This window comes from Lissotriton helveticus, chromosome 10 (assembly GCF_964261635.1).
Source record: "Lissotriton helveticus chromosome 10, aLisHel1.1, whole genome shotgun sequence".
Classification (NCBI taxonomy): Eukaryota; Metazoa; Chordata; class Amphibia; order Caudata; family Salamandridae; genus Lissotriton; species Lissotriton helveticus.
Window position 1 is genome coordinate 1,072,240,931 of NC_136071.1, and position 22,909 is coordinate 1,072,263,839.

Sequence of the window (22,909 nt, forward strand, 5' to 3'; positions counted from 1 at the left end):
CTTTTCTGAATGTTTTTGTGTGTTAAACGTATATACTAAGGTAATTAGTATACTTGTGTACTGCTGATGAGTGATTTCTTTTTTAACATAGGTTATGTGAGTCGTTATGCGACTGTGTGTATATATGTGTGTGAGTGGGTGTCTGAGTGACTGTACAGGTGTGTGGGTGTGTGAGTGGCTGTATGGGTGTATAAGTGGGTGTCTGAGCTGCTGTGCAGGTGACTTAGTGGCAGTATGAGTGGCCTTATTGGTGAGTCAGTGGGTGTGCCAATGGCTGTATGGGTGGTTGAGTGAGTGGTTGTGTGAGTGGTGGAGTGGGTGGGTGTGTCAGTGACTATATGGGTGAGTGAATGGGTGTCTGAATTAATGTTTGGGTAAGTGAGTGGGTGTCTTGTTAGCTGTATGATGGAGTGACTGTGTGTGTAATTGACTGTATGGACAATTGAGTGACTGAGTGAGTGTTTCATTAACTGAGTTGGTGTGTAAGTGGCTGCATGGAAGAGTGAGTGTCTCTGGGATTGGCTGTAATGGTGAGTGAGTGGCTGTGTGAGTGGTTGTATGGGTGAGTGTGTGGCTCTTTTCAGAGGCTTTATTTGTGAGTGGGTGTGTGAGTGGCAGTATAGTTGAATAACTGGGTGTTTCAGTAGATGTATGGAAGTGTCTGTGGCTATGTGAGTGGCTGTATTGTTGAGTGATTGGTCATACGATTAGGATTTTTGTTGGCAGAGGGACTTGGAGGTCAATGTGTCCAAAACAAAGCTAATGGCATTCAACGCTAGCAAGGCAAACCTGAGGGGCTTTTGTATGAAGGATGGACCGCTAGAATCAGTTAAAGAGTTCACCTATCTAGGGGTGAACTTTCAAGGAAGTATGAAATGGGATCGCCAAATTGATTTAGCTTCTCTTAAACTCGGGCAGATTTCAGGGGTTCTCTGTCAGGAGCACAATCTCTCTCATTTTAAGCCTATCAGCCCACCCCTAGAAATGTATAACCTGAAAGCTGTTAGCTCAGCATTATATGGCTCGGAAGTCTGGGGATGTGAGAACCTTCTAGCTCTTACCATCTCTGAAAACAGGTTCCTAAGAAATATTACCAGACTACCCCTATGAGCCCGTTGTTAATTGATCTAGGCAAGAAACCTATTGCAGCAGCAGCTAAATTACGTCCCCTTCTGTATTGGAGGAGACTATGGAGTACACCAGAACTTGCAGGCTATGCACAAGGTTTCCTAGAAATAATCAGGGCTGACACATTACATCGTATTAAATGGCTATGGGTAGTTTGAAATCTTCTAGTAGATCTAGGCCTGATTTCGCTGTGGGTAGATCCTGTAAACTCCCACTTCTCATCAAAAGAGGTGCTAAAGACCAAGTATTGGGATTGGTTTCAGGAACAAAACGCAAGACAAGGGTCAACTTCCCTCACTGGCTGTTTTTTGGACCATAAAGTCGCCCTGAAGCTGGAACCTTACTGGGATGCTATTAGTAAATCCCTGGACCGTAAGTTGTACTTCCAGTTCAGGGTGGGAATGCTCCCGGTGAGATCGTTTACCACAGAATGGTCAGCCCAATCTTCAACTAGGTGCCCGGGGTGTAGATCCTGCAACGAGTCCACGGCCCATATCCTCGTTGTTTGTGATGCCTATGCAGCCCCGCGACGGGCCTGGTTGTTACCAATTTATAGGCTCTTGGGCACAAGGAGGGTAGTGGAAGCTGAACACATCGTGCGGACTGACACGTCACTACCTATTGTATTAGCCACGGCAGAATTTTTAGGCTGGGTATGGATTTTTAGGGCTTGCTTAATTTCTTAGAATGTGTGAAAACAAAAAAACAAAATGATTTCTACTTAATGCTGTGATTTGTATATATTTTACTTGTTTTTATCTTGTAATTTAACGAGTTTTTAAATGATTTTACTACATGTACTTCTACCTAAAGGGAGGCGAACCAGTTTTATTATATGATCTATGTATATCTTTTTTATCACCCATGATTTTGTTAATCAATTCCATTTGTTTTATTGTACATCACTTTTATGACTGCAAATGTTGAATAAAGCGGTTGAAATGGAAAATGGTTACACGATTAAGCTCTATAAATGTGTGAGTGGCTCTACGAATAAGTGAGTGTGTGTAAGTACTTGTATGGGTGTGTGAATGGGTATGTGTGTGGTTGTGTGGGTGTGTGAGTGGGCATATGAGAGGCTGTATGGGGGTGTTAATAGGTATGTCAGTTGGTCATGGATGGCATATACAGTGATGTCATTTGAGATGTCATCAATGATGTCACTGACCATGTCATAAGTGATGTAATACGTCAGATCATAAGCATTGCATTGCGGCTGCACAAGTTATAGTTAGCTCGGGTAACTATAACTGCTGAAGTTCACTGATTTTGCATGAGTGAAATCTGAGTCTAATTATAAAATCCCAGTAACATTTGTATTTTTCAATAAATTTCTAAGTTTTTATTAATTCTATTTCCTAACTATAATGTCCTACTAACCTTTGTTTTTTCCCATTAGTTTCTAAGGTTTTTTAAATTCTATTTACTAACTATAACATCATTGTAAGCATTGTTTGTTTTCTGTGAATTTCTACATTTTTCTAAATCCTATTTCCTAATTATAACGTCCTGTAAACTTTGTTTTTTTCTGTGAATTTCTACATTTTCTAAATCCTATTTCCTAATTATAACCTCCTGTAACCTTTGTTTTTTTAAGTAAATTTGTGAAGTTGTTTATTTTATTTCCTATCTTTACCCACTAACCTTTGACATTTATTGTGTGAGTGAGTGCATGAGTGTCTCAGAGGTTGTTTGACTATCTAAGTAGGTTTCTAAGTGAGTCTGAGTGAGTTTGAGTGGGTCTGCAAGGGGGTAAGTGGGTGTCTGAGTGGGTCTCTGAGTGGGTGTGTGAGTCACTGAGAAGGTCTGTGAGTCAATGCATGAGTCTCTGAGTAGCTCTATGAGTGGGTGAGAGAGTATGAGTGATTTTGTAAGTGGGTGCAGGAATGTCTGACTGTTTGTGAGTAAATGTAAATGTCTTAGTTCATCTGTGAGTGGATGCATGAGTGAATGGTTCTTTGAGTGGCTGTGAGAATATCTGAGTTGTTCTGTGAGTGGGTGCATGAGTGCCTGATTGGGTTCTGCTAGTTTTCTGCTTTTCTCTGCTCACTTCTGACCTTTTTTGTCTCTTTCTGCTAAATGCTGACCTTTATTTTTCCTCTTTCTGCCCTTTATAGTGCCTCTTTCTGTCCTCTATGTTGCCTCTTTATGCTAGTTTCTGACCTTTATGTTGCCTCTTTCTTCTCGTTTCTAATCTCTATTTTGTCTTTTTCAGCCTATTTCTGACCTTAACTCTGCCTCTTTCTTTTAGTTTCTGACCTTTATGTTGCTCTTTGTGCTTGTTTCTGATATTTATTTTGCCTCTTTCTACTCATTTCTGATCTTTATTTTGCCTCTTTTTGCTCATTTCTCACCTTTATTATGCATCCTTCTGCTTATTTCTGACCTTTATTCTGCCTCTTTCTGCTCGTTTCTCACCTTTATTGTACCTCTATCTGCCCACTGATCACCTTAATTTTGCCTTTCTGGTAATTTCTCACCTTTATTCTGCTTCTTTGTGCTCATTTCTCACCTTTATTTTGCCACTTTTTGCTTATTTTTTACCTTTATTCAGCCTCTTTCTGCTTGTTTAGCACCTTTGCTTTGCCTCTATCTGCTCGCTGATCACCTTAATTTTGCCATTCTGCTCATTTCTGAACTTTACTCTGCTTTTCCTGCTCACAGCTCATCTTTATTTTGCCTCTTTTTATCGTTGCTGACCTTTATTCTGCCTCTTATCGCTCGTTTCTGACTTGTATTCTGCCTCTTTCTGCTCTTTTTTCACCTTTATGTTGCCTCTTTCTGCTCATTGCTGACGTTAATTGTGCCTCTTTATGCCCATTTCAGACCTTTATTCAGCCTCTTTCTGCTTGTTTCTGACCTTTTCTTGACTCATTGTGCTCGTTGCTGACCTTAAACCGGCCTCATTCTACTCATTTCTGACCTTTATTCTGCCTCTTTCTGCTAATTTTTTACCTTTATTTTGCCTCTTTCTCTTTTCCCCCAAAACCGTGGGGGGAGCATCAAGGCCCCAATGGTTCCAGCTGGCTCCCCACCTTCTGTGGGAGCAAGCATTGCTCTCATAGGCAGGAAGCTGCTAAGCATGCAGCTCCCTGTCTATGAGAGCAATCCTTTTGTCTGTTTCCCTGCCCACTGACACATTAAAACTCAGCTCTCAGCAAGCAAGAGTGGTTTCACAGCTCTCGCTTGCTGAGAGTGGAGTTTGTGTTTGCTCCACTAGGCAAGAGCTGTCACAGCTCCCACAAATTCAGAGCAAACTGCCATGTCCTTTGTACCGCTTTTGGCCGCCATAAGTGTGGTAGGGTATGCCCAGACGTGAGTCCCTTGCTCACTTTGCCACTGGATTCAAGCAAGCCGGGCTGAAGGCGGCTGGAATGCCAGAAACCGGTCCTCGGAAGCTTGTTTCCGGTCCAGGGAAGATATGGCTTGGCAGTTCGGGCGGGACTGTTCCCATGAGGCACAGGGTCAGACTGATTTGCATATAGCCATGTCTGAACTGGGGTGGCAGAGTGGGCTAAAGAACGGTGATGGATTAAACCCAGATCTTTTGACTGGGTGTGAGTGTTTGATTGATTCAAATGCCCCGTCCATCACCACCCCCTTTTGTACCGCTTTTGGCAGCCATAAGTGTGGTAGGGTATGCTCAGACGTGAGTCCCTTGCTCACTTTGCCACTGGATTCAAGCAAGCCGGGCTGAAGACGGCTGGAATGCCAGAAACCGGTCCTCGGAAGCTTGTTTCCGGTCCAGGGAAGACATGGCTTGGCAGTTCGGGCTGGACTGTTCCCATGAGGCACAGGGTCAGACTGATTTGCATATAGCCATGTCTGAACTGGGGTGGCAGAGTGGGCTAAAGAACGGTGATGGATTAAACCCAGATCTTTTGACTGGGTGTGAGTGTTTGATTGATTCAAATGCCCCGTCCATCACCACCCCCTTTTGTACCGCTTTTGGCCGCCATAAGTGTGGTAGGGTATGCTCAGACGTGAGTCCCTTGCTCACTTTGCCACTGGATTCAAGCAAGCCGGGCTGAAGACGGCTGGAATGCCAGAAACCGGTCCTCGGAAGCTTGTTTCCGGTCCAGGGAAGACATGGCTTGGCAGTTCGGGCTGGACTGTTCCCATGAGGCACAGGGTCAGACTGATTTGCATATAGCCATGTCTGAACTGGGGTGGCAGAGTGGGCTAAAGAACGGTGATGGATTAAACCCAGATCTTTTGACTGGGTGTGAGTGTTTGATTGATTCAAATGCCCCGTCCATCACCACCCTGGGAGTGGGCACCCCAGGACACACCACGAGCAGGCCCTGGGGCGGTTGTGGTACCCAGGGCCATATGTGGCTCCAAGAGGCTGGCCGTGTGGCCCCCTCCTTTGATCTGCATGGGCTGGCCCGGGGAGGTAGTGGTCCCCTGGGCCGAATATGACCTGGGAGTGTATATGCGTCATTGCCAAACCAACACACCTTAAGTCTTATCTGTTGAAATAAAAACTTAAGATAAACATTTTAAAAAACACAAGAGAACTTTATTTTCCAATCCTGGCCTTTTGCAATTCTGTACTGTCTTCCAAAATCTCTGGCTGCTACCCATGTGACCACAACACTCAAGGGGGCACAGCACCACTATCTCTCCTACAGGCCAACACCTGATTTACATTAATTTACCTTTGTGGCAGTATCTTCCTCCATAGCCAGGGGGGCATCTGCATTTGCCTGGTCGTAGGCACTCCCCGCCGTTTTTGCATTTTGGATAACAGGTTGCTGTGAAGCAAATGTGAAAAAAGAATACGTTTAAAAAGATTCATGATCCAGTAGGCACAGATTTTGTCTCAATACCACTTCTTTTTAAACTCATGATTGTTTATGTGGAGGCAGGTGTCCTTTCCTGCCCTGTAGTGCAGGCACCCTTGCAACATGGGGGCAGAGAGCCTGCACTGGTGCTAGGCAGCTTCTTTTGCACCAGCGCTAGAGGAAACACAGGGGTGTGCTGTATTCTTGTGAATACAGCGCATCCTTGCATTTAAAAAAATGTCGGAGTGCTGCGTTGCCAAATGTTTCTTGTAAATTTGCTCCAGTTGTCCTCTAGGAGCTTGAGTTATCAAGAGACAAGAATTTCACACCATGTTGATAAACAATTCACGATCAAGATCAAAACACGCAAGGTTTCCACAAAGTATCAACACTGGGAAATATCTACTAAGTCATTATCGGCTGATGCTCTGTAGGAAGTCCTGATTGCTTGGCTTTTGAACATACGTTACTACTTAGGAGCTCAACCATTAAACCACAGAACTGAGGGCAGTGAGATGGTTCCCCATAAGAGTTTGACCGTTGTGAACAATTAAACCATTACAGGTTTGCCTGGTTTCCAATTATAGATTCTGCCTCTCCTTCGCATTTCCAGATACCCAATTTATCTCAATGCATCTTTTCAATTTATATTAAAATGGGGATTTCATCAGTTATTTCACCTGTATTTTGACTAGTTCTCATTTTATGTGCTGATTCTTCATCGTTAAAGAATATCTGCTATGCTAAAATGCTGAGAGAAGGACAAGCATTTTGGTAACTTAGAACAATTTTATTGCAACCCAACTGGGACAAATCTAAAATGTGACCACCGCAATTGACTACAGACATCTAAATTTACCCAGTACCATCTTGACTAGTGTCTCTCAAAGAAGCAGAAAAAGGTGTCTTTCCAAAATCAAGAAACCGTGATTTCCATCTTCAATCTTCTAAAGTAGAGATACATTTTCAGGCCTCATTCACAGCTTGTTTCAAGAACGTAGACCCTCCCAGGGTATGAGTAGTACTTGTTCCATTTATTTCCCGCAGCTGGCATCTTCAAACACTGTCCTGCGTACAACATCTCATCTATGCAGATCAGATGATTTTTTCCTGATGTCTGGATCTGCATGGATGTGAAATGCTGAATATAACTCTGTGATATTAATAATCTACAGCTGTTAAAGCAATCGAGGGCACAGCAGGACGAAAGGCACCAGGCCCGGATGGGGTACCCTCAGATATGTACAAGGCAAATCCTATGTACTGGGCAAATATCCTAACTAATGTCTTCAATACCTCGGCCTGTGTAGGATTCCCTAAGTCATGGTCCCGTTCGATAATAATTCCAGTGTTTAAAAAGGGTCAAAGGGGAGACTCTAGATGCTACAGGCCTATATCTTTGCTAGATTCCTCCATCAAAATCTTAGGGAAGGTTATTCAAGCAAGGATAACAGGGTGGGCTTCGGACAACAACATACTGACCGACGCCCAGTATGGCTTTAGAGCAGGGAGGAGCACGGAGGACCAATGTCTGAACCTACACCTAATTATACCTAAATACACGAAGGCGGCAAGGGGCTCTATTTTCTTAGGCTTTATGGACTTGTCCACAGCCTTTGATCTAGTTAATAGATCAAGGCTGTGGACAACGCTCCTGGAGATGGGCCTTGATCAGTCCCTTGTGTATTTTTTGGCCGAGTTGCATAAAGACCTAAATGCCTCAATTAGGATGACGAATGAGGGGAAATGCACATCAAGTTTTAAGTCTGGTACAGGGGTGCGTCAGGGATGTATCTTGGCCCCCATGTTGTTTACGCTGTATGTAAACTTGTTGGAGGTAAACTTGTTAAACAGCCACTCCTGACATCCCGCGCATGGGAGGAACACCGATTCCGGTGCTCCTCTATGCCGACGATGCTGTCTTATTAGCAAGTACTCCGCTGGGCCTACAAAGATTGCTGGATTCTTTTGGGGATTTCATGAAAAGCCTGGATCTGGTGGTAAATAACGGCAAATCTCATGTCATGTCGTTGGGTGCTTCAAAAAATAAAGTTAAGACCTTTTATTGTGGCAGTGAAGAAATCACCAGAGTAAAAGTATTTACCTATTTGGGAGTAGTTTTTGATGATAGGGGAACATGGTCCCCACAGCTCTCAATTAAGGTAAACGCAGTGAGAAGTTCTTCTGCTGCAGTGTTAGGATTCGCTAAAAGATTGGGTGGGAAACCTTATGAGGCGATCCTGGCAATTTATAAAGCCAAGTCCATATCAATCGCAAGGTATGGGGCAGCAATATGGGGGTTCGCCAAACCCGACCTCATTCAAACAGAAGAAAATAAATTTTTACGGTCCCTTTTAGGCCTTCCACAATCCACAGCTACCCACTCTGTCCATCTTGAGCTGGGGATAGGATATATAACAGACATAATTAAAATAGCCCCTATCCTGCTATGGATTAAAATTTGGTTGAATTCGAACCTTTCCCTAAACCACAAGATTCTAAAGGACTGTATCAATTTAGATAACATGAAGGAAATCCAGTGGTTGTCCTATATAAAAATGTTAGCTGTGTATATGGGGCGCCCGGAGATTTTTTCCAATCCAGAATCACTATGTAAGGCTGACCTAGCGTGGGTAAAAACTAATTTTACTAAGCTAAGTGAGGCAGAGCGGGAAGCAGTAGAATTATGTAAACCATCGGTCAGGGGCCATGTTCTGGTTACTTTGTCATTGGCGATGTCTCCTTATCTGTCCATTGTGACTAATTCTTTTCATAGATGGCTATTGACAAAATTACGGTTCAACCAAATACATATGGTACTATGGGATTTGCAGGGCTGGAGTAGGCTTGAGGACGCTGCTCCATGCAAATGTGATGACTTTTCCCCCCAAGACACCTTGCACTTTATGATTTTTTGTCCTTTGTACCATGAGGCCAGGAAAAGGTTTATTCTTCCATTACTGAAAAAGATGAATTTTATCCAGTGTAAACCTGCTTTACTGTTTTTACAACTATTGGAATCCCCTGAAATCATGTTTTGTGTTGCCAGCTTCCTTGCTGCGTCTGTTAGAAGCAGGAGGGTTAGACAGGAAGCTGCACAAGAAATTCAATCCTCTTAATATAATGTTTAGGTATACAGATCAATGGTTTTAATCATGGAATTGATTGTTTACGACTTTTAAATGCCTTATGTACTGTGTTTTTATTTTGTATAACATACTTTTAACAAATATTTTTAACGTTTTGTATATGTATAGCATACTTTTATGATTTTAATTAATCGAATAAAGTGGTTTGACTGACTACAGCTGCACCCACTTGTCAGACCAAGAGAAAGCTGTATGTCTTGTTCAGAACATGCTGGTATTTTGTCTTTTGTTACAACAAACCAATGCAATATGCATGGTCCACTTGTCTCACAAGCAATGATAGATAGGCAATGCTACTGAACATGTATAGTACTCGAAGGCCCTCTTCAGACTGCTTATGCCTTTATTCAGAGTGGCCTGGTAAATTTGAGTCAGGTGTGCAAATAGATGATTGTGTCCAATTTTAAATTACAAGTTGTGAGAAATTGGAAATGTTTCCTGTTCACACTGCCAGGAAAATATTTGTGAAATGCACCACTTGATACCTGGTTGGATAGCTAAAATATTTATGTAATCCCAAACACAATCTCCAGTACCAAATCACATTCCGCATTTCATGCAAAAAAACTCGGAATAGGAAGGAAAACCACAGCCAATAAATACTGCACTCGTGGGTATAAGTATTTTCTGGGTGTATCATTACCACACTATGGGGTCCATTAAGTCCGCCCGCCACCGTAACGGTACTCGGGACCGACCCCCAGAGGTGCGGTGGTCCCGCATGGCAATCAGGATGCCACCGTCACGGTAGTGGTGGCATGCCCCATATATTGCATTGTGGTGGCGGTGCTGGAAGCAGCACCCGCCACAATGTAATATATGTATGTTGTGCATAAGAATGCACAATGTGACAGGCACCGCGCAGTGCCTGCCACCTTGTTTATGCCAATGTTGGGGGTACCATGCGTACCCCCCAAGTGCAACCCCCCACTCCCCCACCCTCCCCGGGGGCCCGCAATGGACCCCTACAGTAAACACAGCATGCCTTTCCATGGCGGAGTCTCCGCCATGGAAAGGCATTGAATCGCCAACATTATAATATGGATGGCGGTACCATATTGCAGGCATTTTCCGCCCGGTGGGCAATCGTGACGATTGCCTAACGGCGGAAAAGCGGCACTCTGTCTTTCTGTTCGCTGCGGTACCCCTGCCATGCTAATGTGGCAGTGAGTAATAGGCCGTCCAGCGGGGTGTTTTGACAGGTGGATCGCCACCGCCGGTAGGGCAGTGGCGATCGGCCCGCCATGCTATGGGCCCCTCAATAACTGCCCAATCAAAATGAGGCCCAGTTTACACAACCAGTAAGAAGTGTGTCTTGTTACAAACTTTATACTGTGTTACTGCTTATTTAATTGAAGCTTGCACCTTTTTAAAACTGCATCAGCTGGAATCTGCTCCAAGGAACATTAGTGGACGTATTTAGATCACATTTTCCCTGGTAAAACTCAACTGATGATTTCAGCAATCTCTTTACTCCTTGGGCTGATTGTGCCCTTATCTCTTTCAATCTTATGGTTAGGCTTTTTTTATACGTTGTTGTGCAAGCTTTCTCCTCTCCTCAGTAGCAAGAAAGCCAAAATGAAAAGGAAGAGGAAAGAATCGTGTTTTGATACTGTAGTCAATGGGACAGAGAGACAAAATGTTATAACGTGACCACCTTGCTATGATATGCATGGCCCCCTCTGTTTCCTGGCTGCTTGTGACTGAAAGGCTGGATAACTGAACACATGGAACCATACGTTGCGAAGTTTCCAACAACAAAATCACATTTGAAAGTCCCTGAACCCAAAAGGCACCCACCTTATCCACATGATTCAACCAATGAATGCAATGGTAATGTTCAAGGTTCCTTCAGAGTTTCACTGAGCAAGGTAATAGTTATCAGGAGATCCAGTGTCAGTGTCTGGGTAGGGTACATTTGCATGTCTTTATAGACTAATTAGGGCTGAATCTGGCATTTGGTGGATTAGTGAATGAACACCTACTAAGAAACCTCGCAGGCATACCTACAGTAGAACACTGTATGTTAGAAACTACTGGCAACAGTTGAAATGTTCCAATAGTGGAGAAAACCCCAAGGCGTTATTAGTAAACATTGGAAACTGGGCCAATGGGCTAGGGATCAACTGTAGCCATACATGCTATTATCTCCACATATGTGAGGTCTGGTGAAATGGTTCAACTGGTCCTGCAAAACGGTCGACCTCTCCATTTAATAAAACCAGACTTTTTGAGAGTGGTGTGAAGGCTTAACCTCATGGTCCCTCAGGACTGGAGCAGGGGTTGTTATGAGCAGTCCAGGGGAAGGCAGAATTTTCATCTGAAGAAACGATATTGTTCAATTTCCAATTTTCAAAAAATAGTTTGCCTTTGTGTTTACTTCAATTGATCAGTCAGGCTGTTTGGATCTCCTGGCTTTGTGGTGGTATAATTTCCTTAATGTATCCTACATGGAAATTCTCCAGAAGGCTGGGCCTTCTGCACATCTCCATACTATCGAGACAGCTGGTCTCCTACAGGGACAAGGGCAAGTCTGGTCAATTCCTGTTTCTCCATAGATCACAACAGCATGACTTCTTCCAGAAGTCTATACTTGTCCTCAGTCAAAATAAAACTCTGTGATGGTGACAGGAGAATTGAAGCGCAGGGTATCATGGTGTTCCAAATGAGGCCAGCAAAAAGTCTAGGGGTTCAGTAGGTATTCCATTTTGGGGTCATGGGCTGCAATATTCTTGTGAAGTTTGGGCACTTTGGCCAGTCCCAGAGAAATTAATCTTATTTTCTTCTCATCTTGTTTCTTTGAGTTTCTGAATCAGAGTGCCAAAGGTCAGTTCGGTTTGGACTAGACAGATTGAGATGTGAATTAGCTGCAGAGTTCAACAGATATCCTCCATTGCTAGGTGACAGCCAGCAGCAAAAAAAGGTAAAATTGTAGAAGGGGAATTAACTATAGCAAGGGAAACCTATTCTTGGTAAAGTAAGAAGATTGGCAGTCTTCCCGAGCAGCAGATATGAGTATTTATTAGGAGATAACCTGTGCACAGGATCCTGCAGGTCGTCTTATCCATCACAGACAAAGTACAGCCTGGAAGGTGATCAATTTTTATTCTGTATTCCTGCATACAGAGACCAATGAGCACATATATTTACTTATGGTACAGTGAAACACACACGCTAAACATATATGTATATAGTATTAACACATGTTTCGCACACACAGATAGGTGATGGACCCATACGACAGATGAAAAGTTGAACATTGAGAGATCCTGTAGACAGCCTCCACACAGGGATACAGTAAAAAAGGCCAGTTTTCCTAGAATAAAATAATTCTGCTACCATTGCCAGTCTCAACATAGCCTGTGGTTACTGTGTGAGTATTAATTGTCACACAGGTTATGGAATCCCTTCGGGTAACCCTCTCACACCAGAGCTAAGCACTACTTACAAAGAGTACAGCAATGGGAAAGCACTGACAGAAATATGAACATTCATGGAAACTCTAGAGTAGAGGAAGGTGGAGAGTGGGAAGGCCCTTTGCAGTCATCCATTGCTGAGTTCAGATACTACCAGGTCAAGATCTTGAGTGGGCAGGATTAAGTGTAGTGCTTCCAGAGTAGAAAGGAAGACCATGCTTCTTTGGATCTGTCTTGTTTGTAGTTAATAAAACTTCCTTGTGCTTTGTAACACTTGAACCAGAACTAACAAAGTTTTGCCACCTTGAAAACCCTAGGAAATTCACCCGGAGTAGCCTTGACCGATACAATGAATACGTGGGGCGTGGTCAACTACAGGCAGTTGTGACATACCACCTTCAAAGATGCAGCTTAATGGAAGTATTTAAATGAAGCGCAAACACAGACTTGATGACTAGTCAAACATGAACGAGGGTGGCAGGACGAATGAGGCATAGAAGTAAAGAGGTCTCTGGGCCGATAGACAGGTAAGGCAATGTACCGCTTGCTCATTATTGATGAGACCAACCTAAATAATGCTAAGGGGGGCTTTCCCTTTGTTCTAATTTAAATTTTTTGGAACAACAACACATACTGTGATGTGTGACTCTTTGATACAACGGAGAGGATTTTCGACTAACGGTTTGTGGTATCTCTGGCCTAATGTATATTTACATATCCAAATGGGGCAATATCTGAGCCGTGCACATAATGGAGAAAACTTCTTAGTTACTAGTGTTCTGAAAACATTCTATATAATTATGGTGAAGCAGTTTTGCAGCACAGGGACTTTTGAAATCCTCGACCCTGGGATAATAGTGGGTTTTGGTAAAATTTGTCAGGGAAGTGTAAGTAGTTGTATCCATAGAATGTACGAAGAATCTGTCATTGAGGCTTGAAACTCATGAACACATAAGCACAGCCTCCTGTATTATGACTATAACTGCAATAATGGCATTAGCATGCTGTGTGAGAAGACCATAAGGATGGACACACCTGACTCTGGGTGTGGAATCATGTTATTTAGGGGCGGGTTTATGAGATCAAAGGTCAGTCCTAATATAACGTTACATTTGAGCTATGAGTACGGTAGCCTGCATTTGTATCTGTTTTGTGCTCTTGACTCCTGTCTGGAAGAGCCTGTATATCTTGGGGAAGCCCTGGTACATGACATTGACTATATTGTTTATTGTTTTTAAGGGTTTGTAACTGTTTGACTATCGCCAAGTGACTGACACTTTTGTTTTATACTTTAGCGTGTTACTTGCGTCAAACGCTCTTATTATAGAGGTTTCATGGAAGCGACGTGATTTCGATGTTTACGATTATGTGATTTATATTGATCCACGAAAACTTGCAACACACATACCTATTTTAGTACTGGACATGAGATGTGGCTTTTTGAATTCAAAGGTATAGACTTCTTAAGCTGTCATAAAAAACGTATGGTGTACAATTTAAGATTGATTTGTTTGGGTAGTAATGTTACAATGTTGCCTCTAGTACTTTGTATGGATGATCTCGTGATACATAGAGGTACAGCTCAATAAACTCTCAGCTGCGAAATTCTTCTGATACCTTTTAGGTGAGAGTTCCATGTATTTTGCTCGGTTTGCAGAGCACTGCATGAATGGTATTCCACACACATTAACTGTTTTTGATAATGTCCCCTTTAAAGGATCCAGTAGTTTGGGCGGCACCTGTTTTTTCCAGGTTTTGCTGCCAACTTTGGTTTGATCTTCCTTTTGTGCATTTTGTTATGCTTGTTCTGCCTTGGGTGTCTCTCAGCTTAAAACTCTTGACCACTCTGTGGGTTTACACACTTTGAGGAAATGATGTCAAGACCATGAGCTGCACTACGTTTGTGTGCTTCTTTTTGCTTTGGTATTTGGGTCTTTTCTTTCAAGGTTCCTCGATCTTCTTTCTTGACATGTTGAGAAGGAGTTTGGAAAAGTGTTCTTCATATTTGTATATAATAATATTCGATTGAAATTTGTCACTATCACTATGAAACTTTTCAACATCACTAAATAATATGAAATGGAATTTTGTATATATTGGTAGAAAAATAGAAATCAAACTTGAGATCCTTAATTGCAGCCTGGTGAAGCCTTATGAAAGGCGAAACGCGTTGGTTGCACTTGCATAAATTGAAATAATAAAGCAAGATTCGACTTCAAGATTGAAGGCCCAAGAACCGTTCTTTGTATATTCTGTTCAAATATTGTTGCCTCTTCATTCATGTGTTTATTAGAAATATGAACATTCATGGAAACTCTGGCTTAAAGGAAGGTGAAAAGTGGGAAGGCCCTTTGCATTCATCCATTGCTGAGTTGAGATACTTCCAGGACAGGAATTTGAGTGGGCAGTATTAAGTGTGGTGCTTCCAGGGTAGACAGAAAGACCATGCTAGGCAACAGCTGTTCTTAGTACTTCATACTTCATCTTAGTTTAAATTGAATTGCATCCCTGCAGAGTTATTGTTTGTTTCCTTCCTCGGTTCCTTATAGACCCAATTTACTACTTTCCTTGGTTACACTTGGAGAAAAGAGAGTGCAGATGAATATAACATTCTGAGCTATCTCACAGAATCTTCCAGTGCACTTTCAACAGATGCCAAGCTGCTTATTCCTTATCCAGTATTTGGATGTTAAACTACTATAGGCCATAGCCCAGGGTATTAATAGAATCTAGGAAGAAATATAAACTAAGAGTCAAGAATGAGTTTACATCAATGCCTGGAGAGACCGCACGCAGCACAAAATAGGGGCATTCCTTGGGTAGGTGCCAGTCCCTGTCTTGGATAAATTGGACAGGGCCACTATAGAAGCAGACTTGTCACTAGACAAGATAGGAGAGGCAGTGACTAACATGTCATTGGGAAAGACACTGGTTGCCAATGGTCTCCAATAGGAGTTCCAGCAAAATGCTGCGCCCCCCCCTTAAACCACACCTGTTGAGCCTGTTCTGTGCAGTCAGAGAGAGAGGTACCACCACTGTTCCTCCTATAGGCCTATCTCATTGCTAAATACTAAGAGCAAGATCCTAGTCTAGGTCCTAGTGAAGAGGGTGGCCAAGGTAATAACCTCATTTATCCACGATGACCAAACAGGATTCGTGCCAGCTACAGTGATGTGATAGATCCTTAGAAGACTGCACCAATGGCTGGCCGACCTCACGAATGAGCAAGACCCTAGAGGCAAAATACCACAGGATGCCAAAATGAGATTTCAACTCCATATGCTGGTGATGTCTACTTGGGACCCCGATATGGTTCCACATTGGGCCAAAATTGTGCGCATGGATAACCCTTCTATATAAGGCACACATAGCAGTGGTGAGGGTTAATGGAGAAACCACTGAGACATTTGCTTTGAGGAGAGGCACGAGACAGGGATGCCAACTGTCACCCCTCTTATCTTATTTGAACTGTACCTGGAACCATTAGCATGAAGGATGTGCTGCTGAGCTGACATAGTGACATAGCCCCAATCTGGTGCAAGATAATCAACAGTTCACTGAGCAGGGGACTCATTCCTGACTGCCTCAAAGTAGGCCAAGCCACTCAGTTACTAAAAAAACCAGGTCTGGACATTGAGGACATAAACAACTTCAGACCGGTGTCGAACCTGCCACTCCTATCCAAAATTCTCGAAAGATGTGTTCTCCCTCAGTTAACCCTACACCTAGAGAACATTAAGCTACTAGACCCGCACCAATCAGGATTCAGAAAGGGATGCAGCACCGAAACCGCAATGTTAAATGTCCTGGACGATCTTCACATGTCTCTCGACTCCGACCAATGCAGCCTTCTCATCCTACTTGACCTATTGGCCGCGTTCGATACAGTTGATCACACCTTACTCCTCAAAGCCCTCCAAGAGCGAGCAGGCATTGAAATGACGGTACTAAAATGGTTCACCTCATTCTTTCACAACCGCTGACAAAGAATAAAAATCAACAACTTTGAGTCCGACTCCCGACCCGTCAGCAGGGGAGTCACACAAGGGTCAGTTCTCTCTCCTCAACTCTTCAACGTATACATGGAACCCTTCACCACCCTGCTAAGGAAGTCTTATATTCCCTTCCATCTCTACGCGGATGATACACAACTCTACCTGGAAACCACCTCGATCAAATACATCCACAGACTGAACGTCACACTCAAAGAGGTCCAACAGTGGCTCTCAATGAACCACCTCAAACTCAACCAAGAGAAAACAGTTCTCCTCATCTCAAACAGAGACAAAAAAAAACAAATCGAGGAATGGCTCAAAGCCTTAGACGCCCTTAATGGGGCTCTCACGCCAACGGACTCTGTGAAATCCCTGGGGATTACCCTTGACCCCAAGCTGGACATGAAAAAACACATCTCAAAAGCCGCAAAATCCGCGTTCCTAAACGTGAAGCTACTGTACAGAATAAAACCCTTCCTTCCTCCAAAACATCTAAAACAGGCACACAGGCGTTGGTGCTTTCCAGAATTGATTATGGAATCGCAACTTTGACCGGTTCAGCAAAATCACAACTAGGTCCCCTGACCACGACCCTCAATGCCGCAGCAAGAATGGTCACAGGAACGAAAAATTTTTAGCACATCTCGCCGGCACTTAGGGAACTCAAGTGGCTTCCTATTGACCAATGAGCCAGCTTTCGCACAGCTTGTCTCACGCATAAAGCCTTGCACACAGGCAAACCTGAATATCTGGCAGCCAAACTCAAAAGGGACGGTCAGTCCAGGAACCTCAGAAGCTCCAACACGCTTCTACTCATCCCACTAAAAGCGCGGAAACTCAAAACCGGAACTAAATCCTTCACGGGTAATGCGCCCAAAATTTGGAATTCTATCCCACCCCACATCAGACTGACCACCTCCTTCCCGAAATTCAAGATACTTCTCAAAGCCCTCTTCCTAGAGCGCTCTCGACTGTAAGGACCGGAGGAAGGTTTACTACCGAAACCCCACCAACGGGAGTCATGTTCCGCAACTGTTATCATTCTACCTCTGAGTTGTTATACTAAGGATGTTTTTTTTTTTTTCTTCTCTGCTCTCGTTTCCGTTCAGAACTTGTTTGCTCACAATGTATACATGCTGTTAAGCGCTCTGATACCTTCGTGTCCAGCTAGCGCTATACAAAACTTCAATAAATAAATAAATGACTGGGAAAGATATTGCTGTATGCAGATAATGCACTTATATATCCTACGAACCCAGAGATGTCAATCCCGGAGGTACTGTTGGTGGTCCATAGCTTTGAAACCTTCTCGGGCTAAAGTATCAATTGGAAGAAATCTGTTGTCTACCAGTTGGGAGACTGGGAGGGCCTGGACAGGTTGATGGGTGACTTCAAAGTAGCAAGAGTTTGCTTTTAGCATCTCCCGAATCCAGATACTGACTGACAGGAAACGGTTCCAAGAACAGAACCTTGGTATGGTCCTGGGCAGCTTCCGTCAAGATGCAGAGAAATGGTGCAAACTCCCACTATCGCTCCTGGGCATAGTCACCTTCTTTAAAATGATTAGCCTATACAAGCTACTCTATGTGCCGCAGAACCCCCCATTACTAATACATACTTTGATAGACTAGACAAAACACTATGAACGCTATTCTGGGATAGTGGTACTCTGAGAATAGCCTTATGTACATTACACAGGTCTAGCTATCGTGGGAGCCTGGCACTCCAGACATAAAAGCATACTACAGAGCCAAACAACTACATGTCATCAATGAATGGGGCCACATGTCACAAAAGAGCAGGCAATCAGGATTGAGAGGGCCGCAATGATGCTGGCAACTCACATACTCTATATATAGAGGAAGAGAGATAGGAGGCATTTGCCCATGCTGAACCAGGCTACCTTGAAAGCATGGGATGACACAACAAAATCCATGGGTTGGTAAGGGAAACTCACTCAGGCCACACATTTATGGAAGGGAACAATATTGAAAGAAGTTGGAAAACTCACCGGCTTTCACCACTGGGAGCAGATTGCGATCTAAGCACTGGGTTCTGTGGTAGATGGGGGAGATTGAATCATTTGAGGCACTACAGCAGAAACATATGTTGGCACCTACCCAGAGGTTTAAACAACTATAAGTGACACATGCCTTTAGGGTGGTGGGGATTCTGTAGACAGACTTCCCAGAACACAGCCTGCTGGAGAGCCATGTGCTCAGGGACCCTATAACCCACAAGTCACACCATATTCAATAACAAACCCAACAATATCAGGAACCTCAAACATAGGAGGAAGGCCAATCTTGGAGACCGGGAGGATATCCAGTGGATGCAGCTTTGATGTTGCTAGTAAGGCCAGGCTGATATTGATTCAATTTACCATGCTACAGAGGACATACTACAATAGCTTTTAACTATTCAAAATGGGGAGCGTGGAATCCCCCTGTTGTTTTCAGTGTGACACAGAAGCGAGAACATTCCTGCATACCCTGTGGGTCTGTCCTAAGATAGGACACCCCCATCTGGTCATTTTGGGCATTCCCATGGATGGGGATATACCCAGGAAACATTTATTTTTGCATGTTGGGCTTTGTCATGACGAAAAAAGACATGGCAGACTGTAGGGGCAAAAACAAACTTTAACAAAATGCAGTTGGCAAAAACGTGGAGGCCGAGAGGGTGGTATTTAAGAGCAGAAGTTGCCCCAAGACATTCAATTATGTCTGGGGCAACTGCTATGGACAAATGGATACTATATACTGTTTCCCAGATTTGGATACTACCGCCTAATGTTCTCCCCCTCTAAGTGGGAGAGACTGAGGACTGCACTTGAGGAGTCAACCAAGACTATTTTATGTTCCGTCATACACTGGGAAGGCGAGGTGGGGTGGTTAGGGAGTTTTGGTATGGAAGTCACTGTATTCTTATGTGACCGTCATGTGTGGAAAAACATTTTTAAAAGAATGGACTTATATTTTTGATTCGATTAATCAATTTTACTAACGAAACTCAGTTAGTCCAAAGCAGGGAGGCACCAGGTTTCAATCTGCATCCCTGATGTCATCAGGGGAAAGTTGTCCTCCAACACAAGGAGGATCATAGGTTAACTTTACACAAAAATGCAGCAGATCCTCAGACACTCATCATTTTTATCTCAACGTAGCGTACATTTTTTTTAATCCAGGTCCCACGTGTTTGAATGTCTTGCCTTTGCCTTGGCTACCCCACTTATTTAGAACCAGAAGGCCTCTTTACAGGATTATTCTGGTGTTGTAGGTCAACAAAAAGACCTGTCAAGGCAGCAGTCTTTGATCATTTTGGGGATGGCTTCTTCCAAACAGAACTCTTCAATAACAGATGTATATCAAGGATATTGGGACATATTTAACACTAAAGGGGCCAACTCCCTACCTTAATGTCCTTACAACTGTTATTGATTGTCTGTCCGCAGCCAAGATTCCAAATGGCTTTATCATCCTTTGAAAAAGTTATAAAGACCAAACCTATAGCGAATAAATGATCAAAAACATGTACACATAGTTACATCGCTTCCAGGGGCCCCATCTTTTTCATAGTAAACTCAAAAAGAGGAATGTACTAGCCATCTATCAATGATAGGGTAGGGAGTCAAATTACCACAAGGAATGGGTACCCATTATCATTAATGTGTTTTCTTTTAGAACTGAAAAATGCAAAGATATAAACAAAACTTGATGTGACAGAGGAGTATAATCTGGCCCACATCAAACACGCAGATGAATGCATAATGACTTTCAATACCAGTGTAGGAAAGTAGAATCTGCTATCATGGTTACCCCCACTTATTGCTGGTGTCATTATGTTTTTCTGACTGGGATCCTGCTAATTAGAGCCCCAGTCTCTGTTCTTCTTCCCTAAATTGCACCATGGTGAGTGCTTAGGTACCCCCAAAATTGGCTACTGGTGTACCCTTTTGAGTCCCTAGAATATGGTACTAAGGTAGCCAGGGTATAGGTCCCCCAGGGGTTCCCCATGGGCTGAAGCATGTATTAGGTCACCCATGGGAGACTGTTGCGGGGATTCTGCTCATGCACAAAACTGTGCGCAGGAAATCAGGACCTCAGTGAATTGTGCTGTACCAAAAAACTCATCTCAGTACCCAGAACCCCTATCAAACTAGCAACAGTGTCTCATTAGCTCTCCATCCTACAGCGAAGCTACCAATGATTAGACAACCCAGAATATGCGATTTAGGGTACTGTAAGGAATGGTGGGAATCAAGAACACTCTTTCATTTTTATTCTCATACCAGTGCACAACGTGAGTAATTAGAGACACAGAACAGTTTAAAATGCTAATTTTAACAACGTGCTCTAAGATGCAGTATTTTTGCTAACATAAGCAGGCATATGATTAAAAGTAATACGATCAGCATTGTTACAATTCCATAAAACACAAAGGGAGAAATCATGTTATAATGATAGTGGAAACAGGTCCTATAGAGCTTTGTGAACCACCCTCCCCTGCTATGAACTATGAAATGAAATGAAAAAATAACTTATAGAGCGCACTGCGGCCAAGCGGCTTCCTGGCGCTGAGGATCACATCCATATCTACCAAGAGGGCACGGAAGGGAATTTAGCCAGGAAAAGCCTGAAGAAAGAAGAAAGTTTTAAGAGCTTTGCGAAAGTGAGAAAAAATGGGGATGGAGCGAATAGAAAGAGGGAGAGTGTTCCAAATCTGAGGAGCCCGCACAGAGAAGCGGGTGCCACCAGTGCGGGATTTGCGGAAGCGGGGGACGTGAAGAAGAGAGAGGGAAGAAGACCGGAGAGAGCGACTAGGGGCGTGAGAGGAGATCAGCGAATTAATGAAAAGAGGAGCGGAGCGGGCGTGCGCCCGAAAGGCCAAACAAGCAAGTTTGAACTGGGACCTGAAATGAACGGGGAGCCAGTGAAGGGTTTTGAGGGCAGGGGTGATATGGGAAAACTTAGGAAGACGAAGAACAAGACGGGCCACCTGGTTCTGGATGGCCTGGAGACGACGAGTCTCGTAGGCAGGAATGCCTACATACAGGCCATTACCATAATCCAGGCGGGATGTGATGAGGGCAGTGATGATGACTTTGAGGGCATCAACAGAAAAAAACCGGGAAATTTTGCGGATGAGGCGGAGGGAAAGGAAACAAGAGGATACAACAGAACTGATGTGCGCATGCATAGAAAGATCATTGCTGATCTTGATGCCCAAGGTCCGGACAGAGGGGACAGGGGCAGGAGGGGAACCAAAAGAAAGGGGCCAATGGGCTGAAGACCAAGGATTAGAGGGGCCACCAGTGAGAACGAGCTCTGTCTTGTCCGGGTTGAGCTTCAAGTGATTGAAGCTCATCCACTGGGAAATAAAGACAAGAGTAGAGCTGAGCTTAGGAAGGGAGTAAGTGGGGGAAGATAGATCAAAGACGAGCTGGAGGTCATCTGCGTAGTTATACACCGAGACCCCCAGCTCAAGAAGCGAGGAGATAAGAGGGCGGATATAGAGATTAAAAAGAAGAGGGGAAAGAGAAGAGCCTTGGGGTACCCCACATGTGACAGGGAGGGGGGGTGCAGAGAAATCAGAGAGGTGAACAGCCTGCGATCGTCCCTGAAGGAAGGACGCGATCCAGGAAAGGGCAGAGCCCTGGATGCCCTCTGCGCTGACACGGTCAAGAAGGATGGCATGATCGACCGTGTCAAACGCAGCGGACAAATCCAAAAGGACTAAGGCCTGGGGAAGATTACTATCGGCCTTGCCCTTCAGTTCGTCCAGGACCGCAAGGACCACACCCTCAGTTGAGTGGCCGGGACGAAAGCCAGCCTGATGAGAGGCCAGGATGTTATTCTCCTCTATGTAGGATGAGAGGCAAGATGTCACGTAGCTCTCAAGAATTTTCCCTAGATAGGGAAGAAGGGAGATCGGCCTAAAATTCGATGGAAGGGAGGGATCCAGGCCAGCTTTCTTCAGGATAGGAAGCACGATGGCAGACTTAAAAGAAGAAGGGACAGAACCCGAAGCCAAGCAAGAATTGAGAAAGGTTAGGGGGGGGTAGGGCAACTAGTGTAAAGGGTTCTAAGAATACGGGCAGGAGCACAGTCTGCCGGGGAGCCAGACTTGACCTTAGCCAAAAGGTCAAGAAAGAGCTCTGGTGTAATGGGTTGAAGTGGTCCAAAACAGAGGGGGAGAGGGAGGAATGATCCGGCACGTCAAGATGGGGCACGATCGGGATGTTGGCCTTAATGGTGATTATTTTATTGATGAAATAGTCATTCAGAGAATGACAGAGAGATTGTGAAGGAGCAGGGGAGAGACCAGCACGGTCAGAGGTGGCAAGGCTACGGACCAGTGAAAAGATCTCACGAGATTTATTAGCCGAAAGGGCTACGCGGTCCGTGAAGTATTTAGATTTGGCCGCTAGGATG

General features: G+C 43.9%; 1 protein-coding gene across 1 annotated transcript in view; it reads right to left on the reverse strand.

Moving 5' to 3' along the window:
* LOC144785611 (uncharacterized) overlaps nt 1–22,909 on the reverse strand; it is a 111,461-nt gene that overhangs the window by 52,780 nt on the left and 35,772 nt on the right. The window contains exon 2 of the mRNA XM_078664423.1: nt 5,790–5,885. Within this exon, the coding sequence (XP_078520549.1) occupies nt 5,790–5,885 (96 nt within the window). The remainder of the gene's footprint in view (nt 1–5,789; nt 5,886–22,909) is intronic.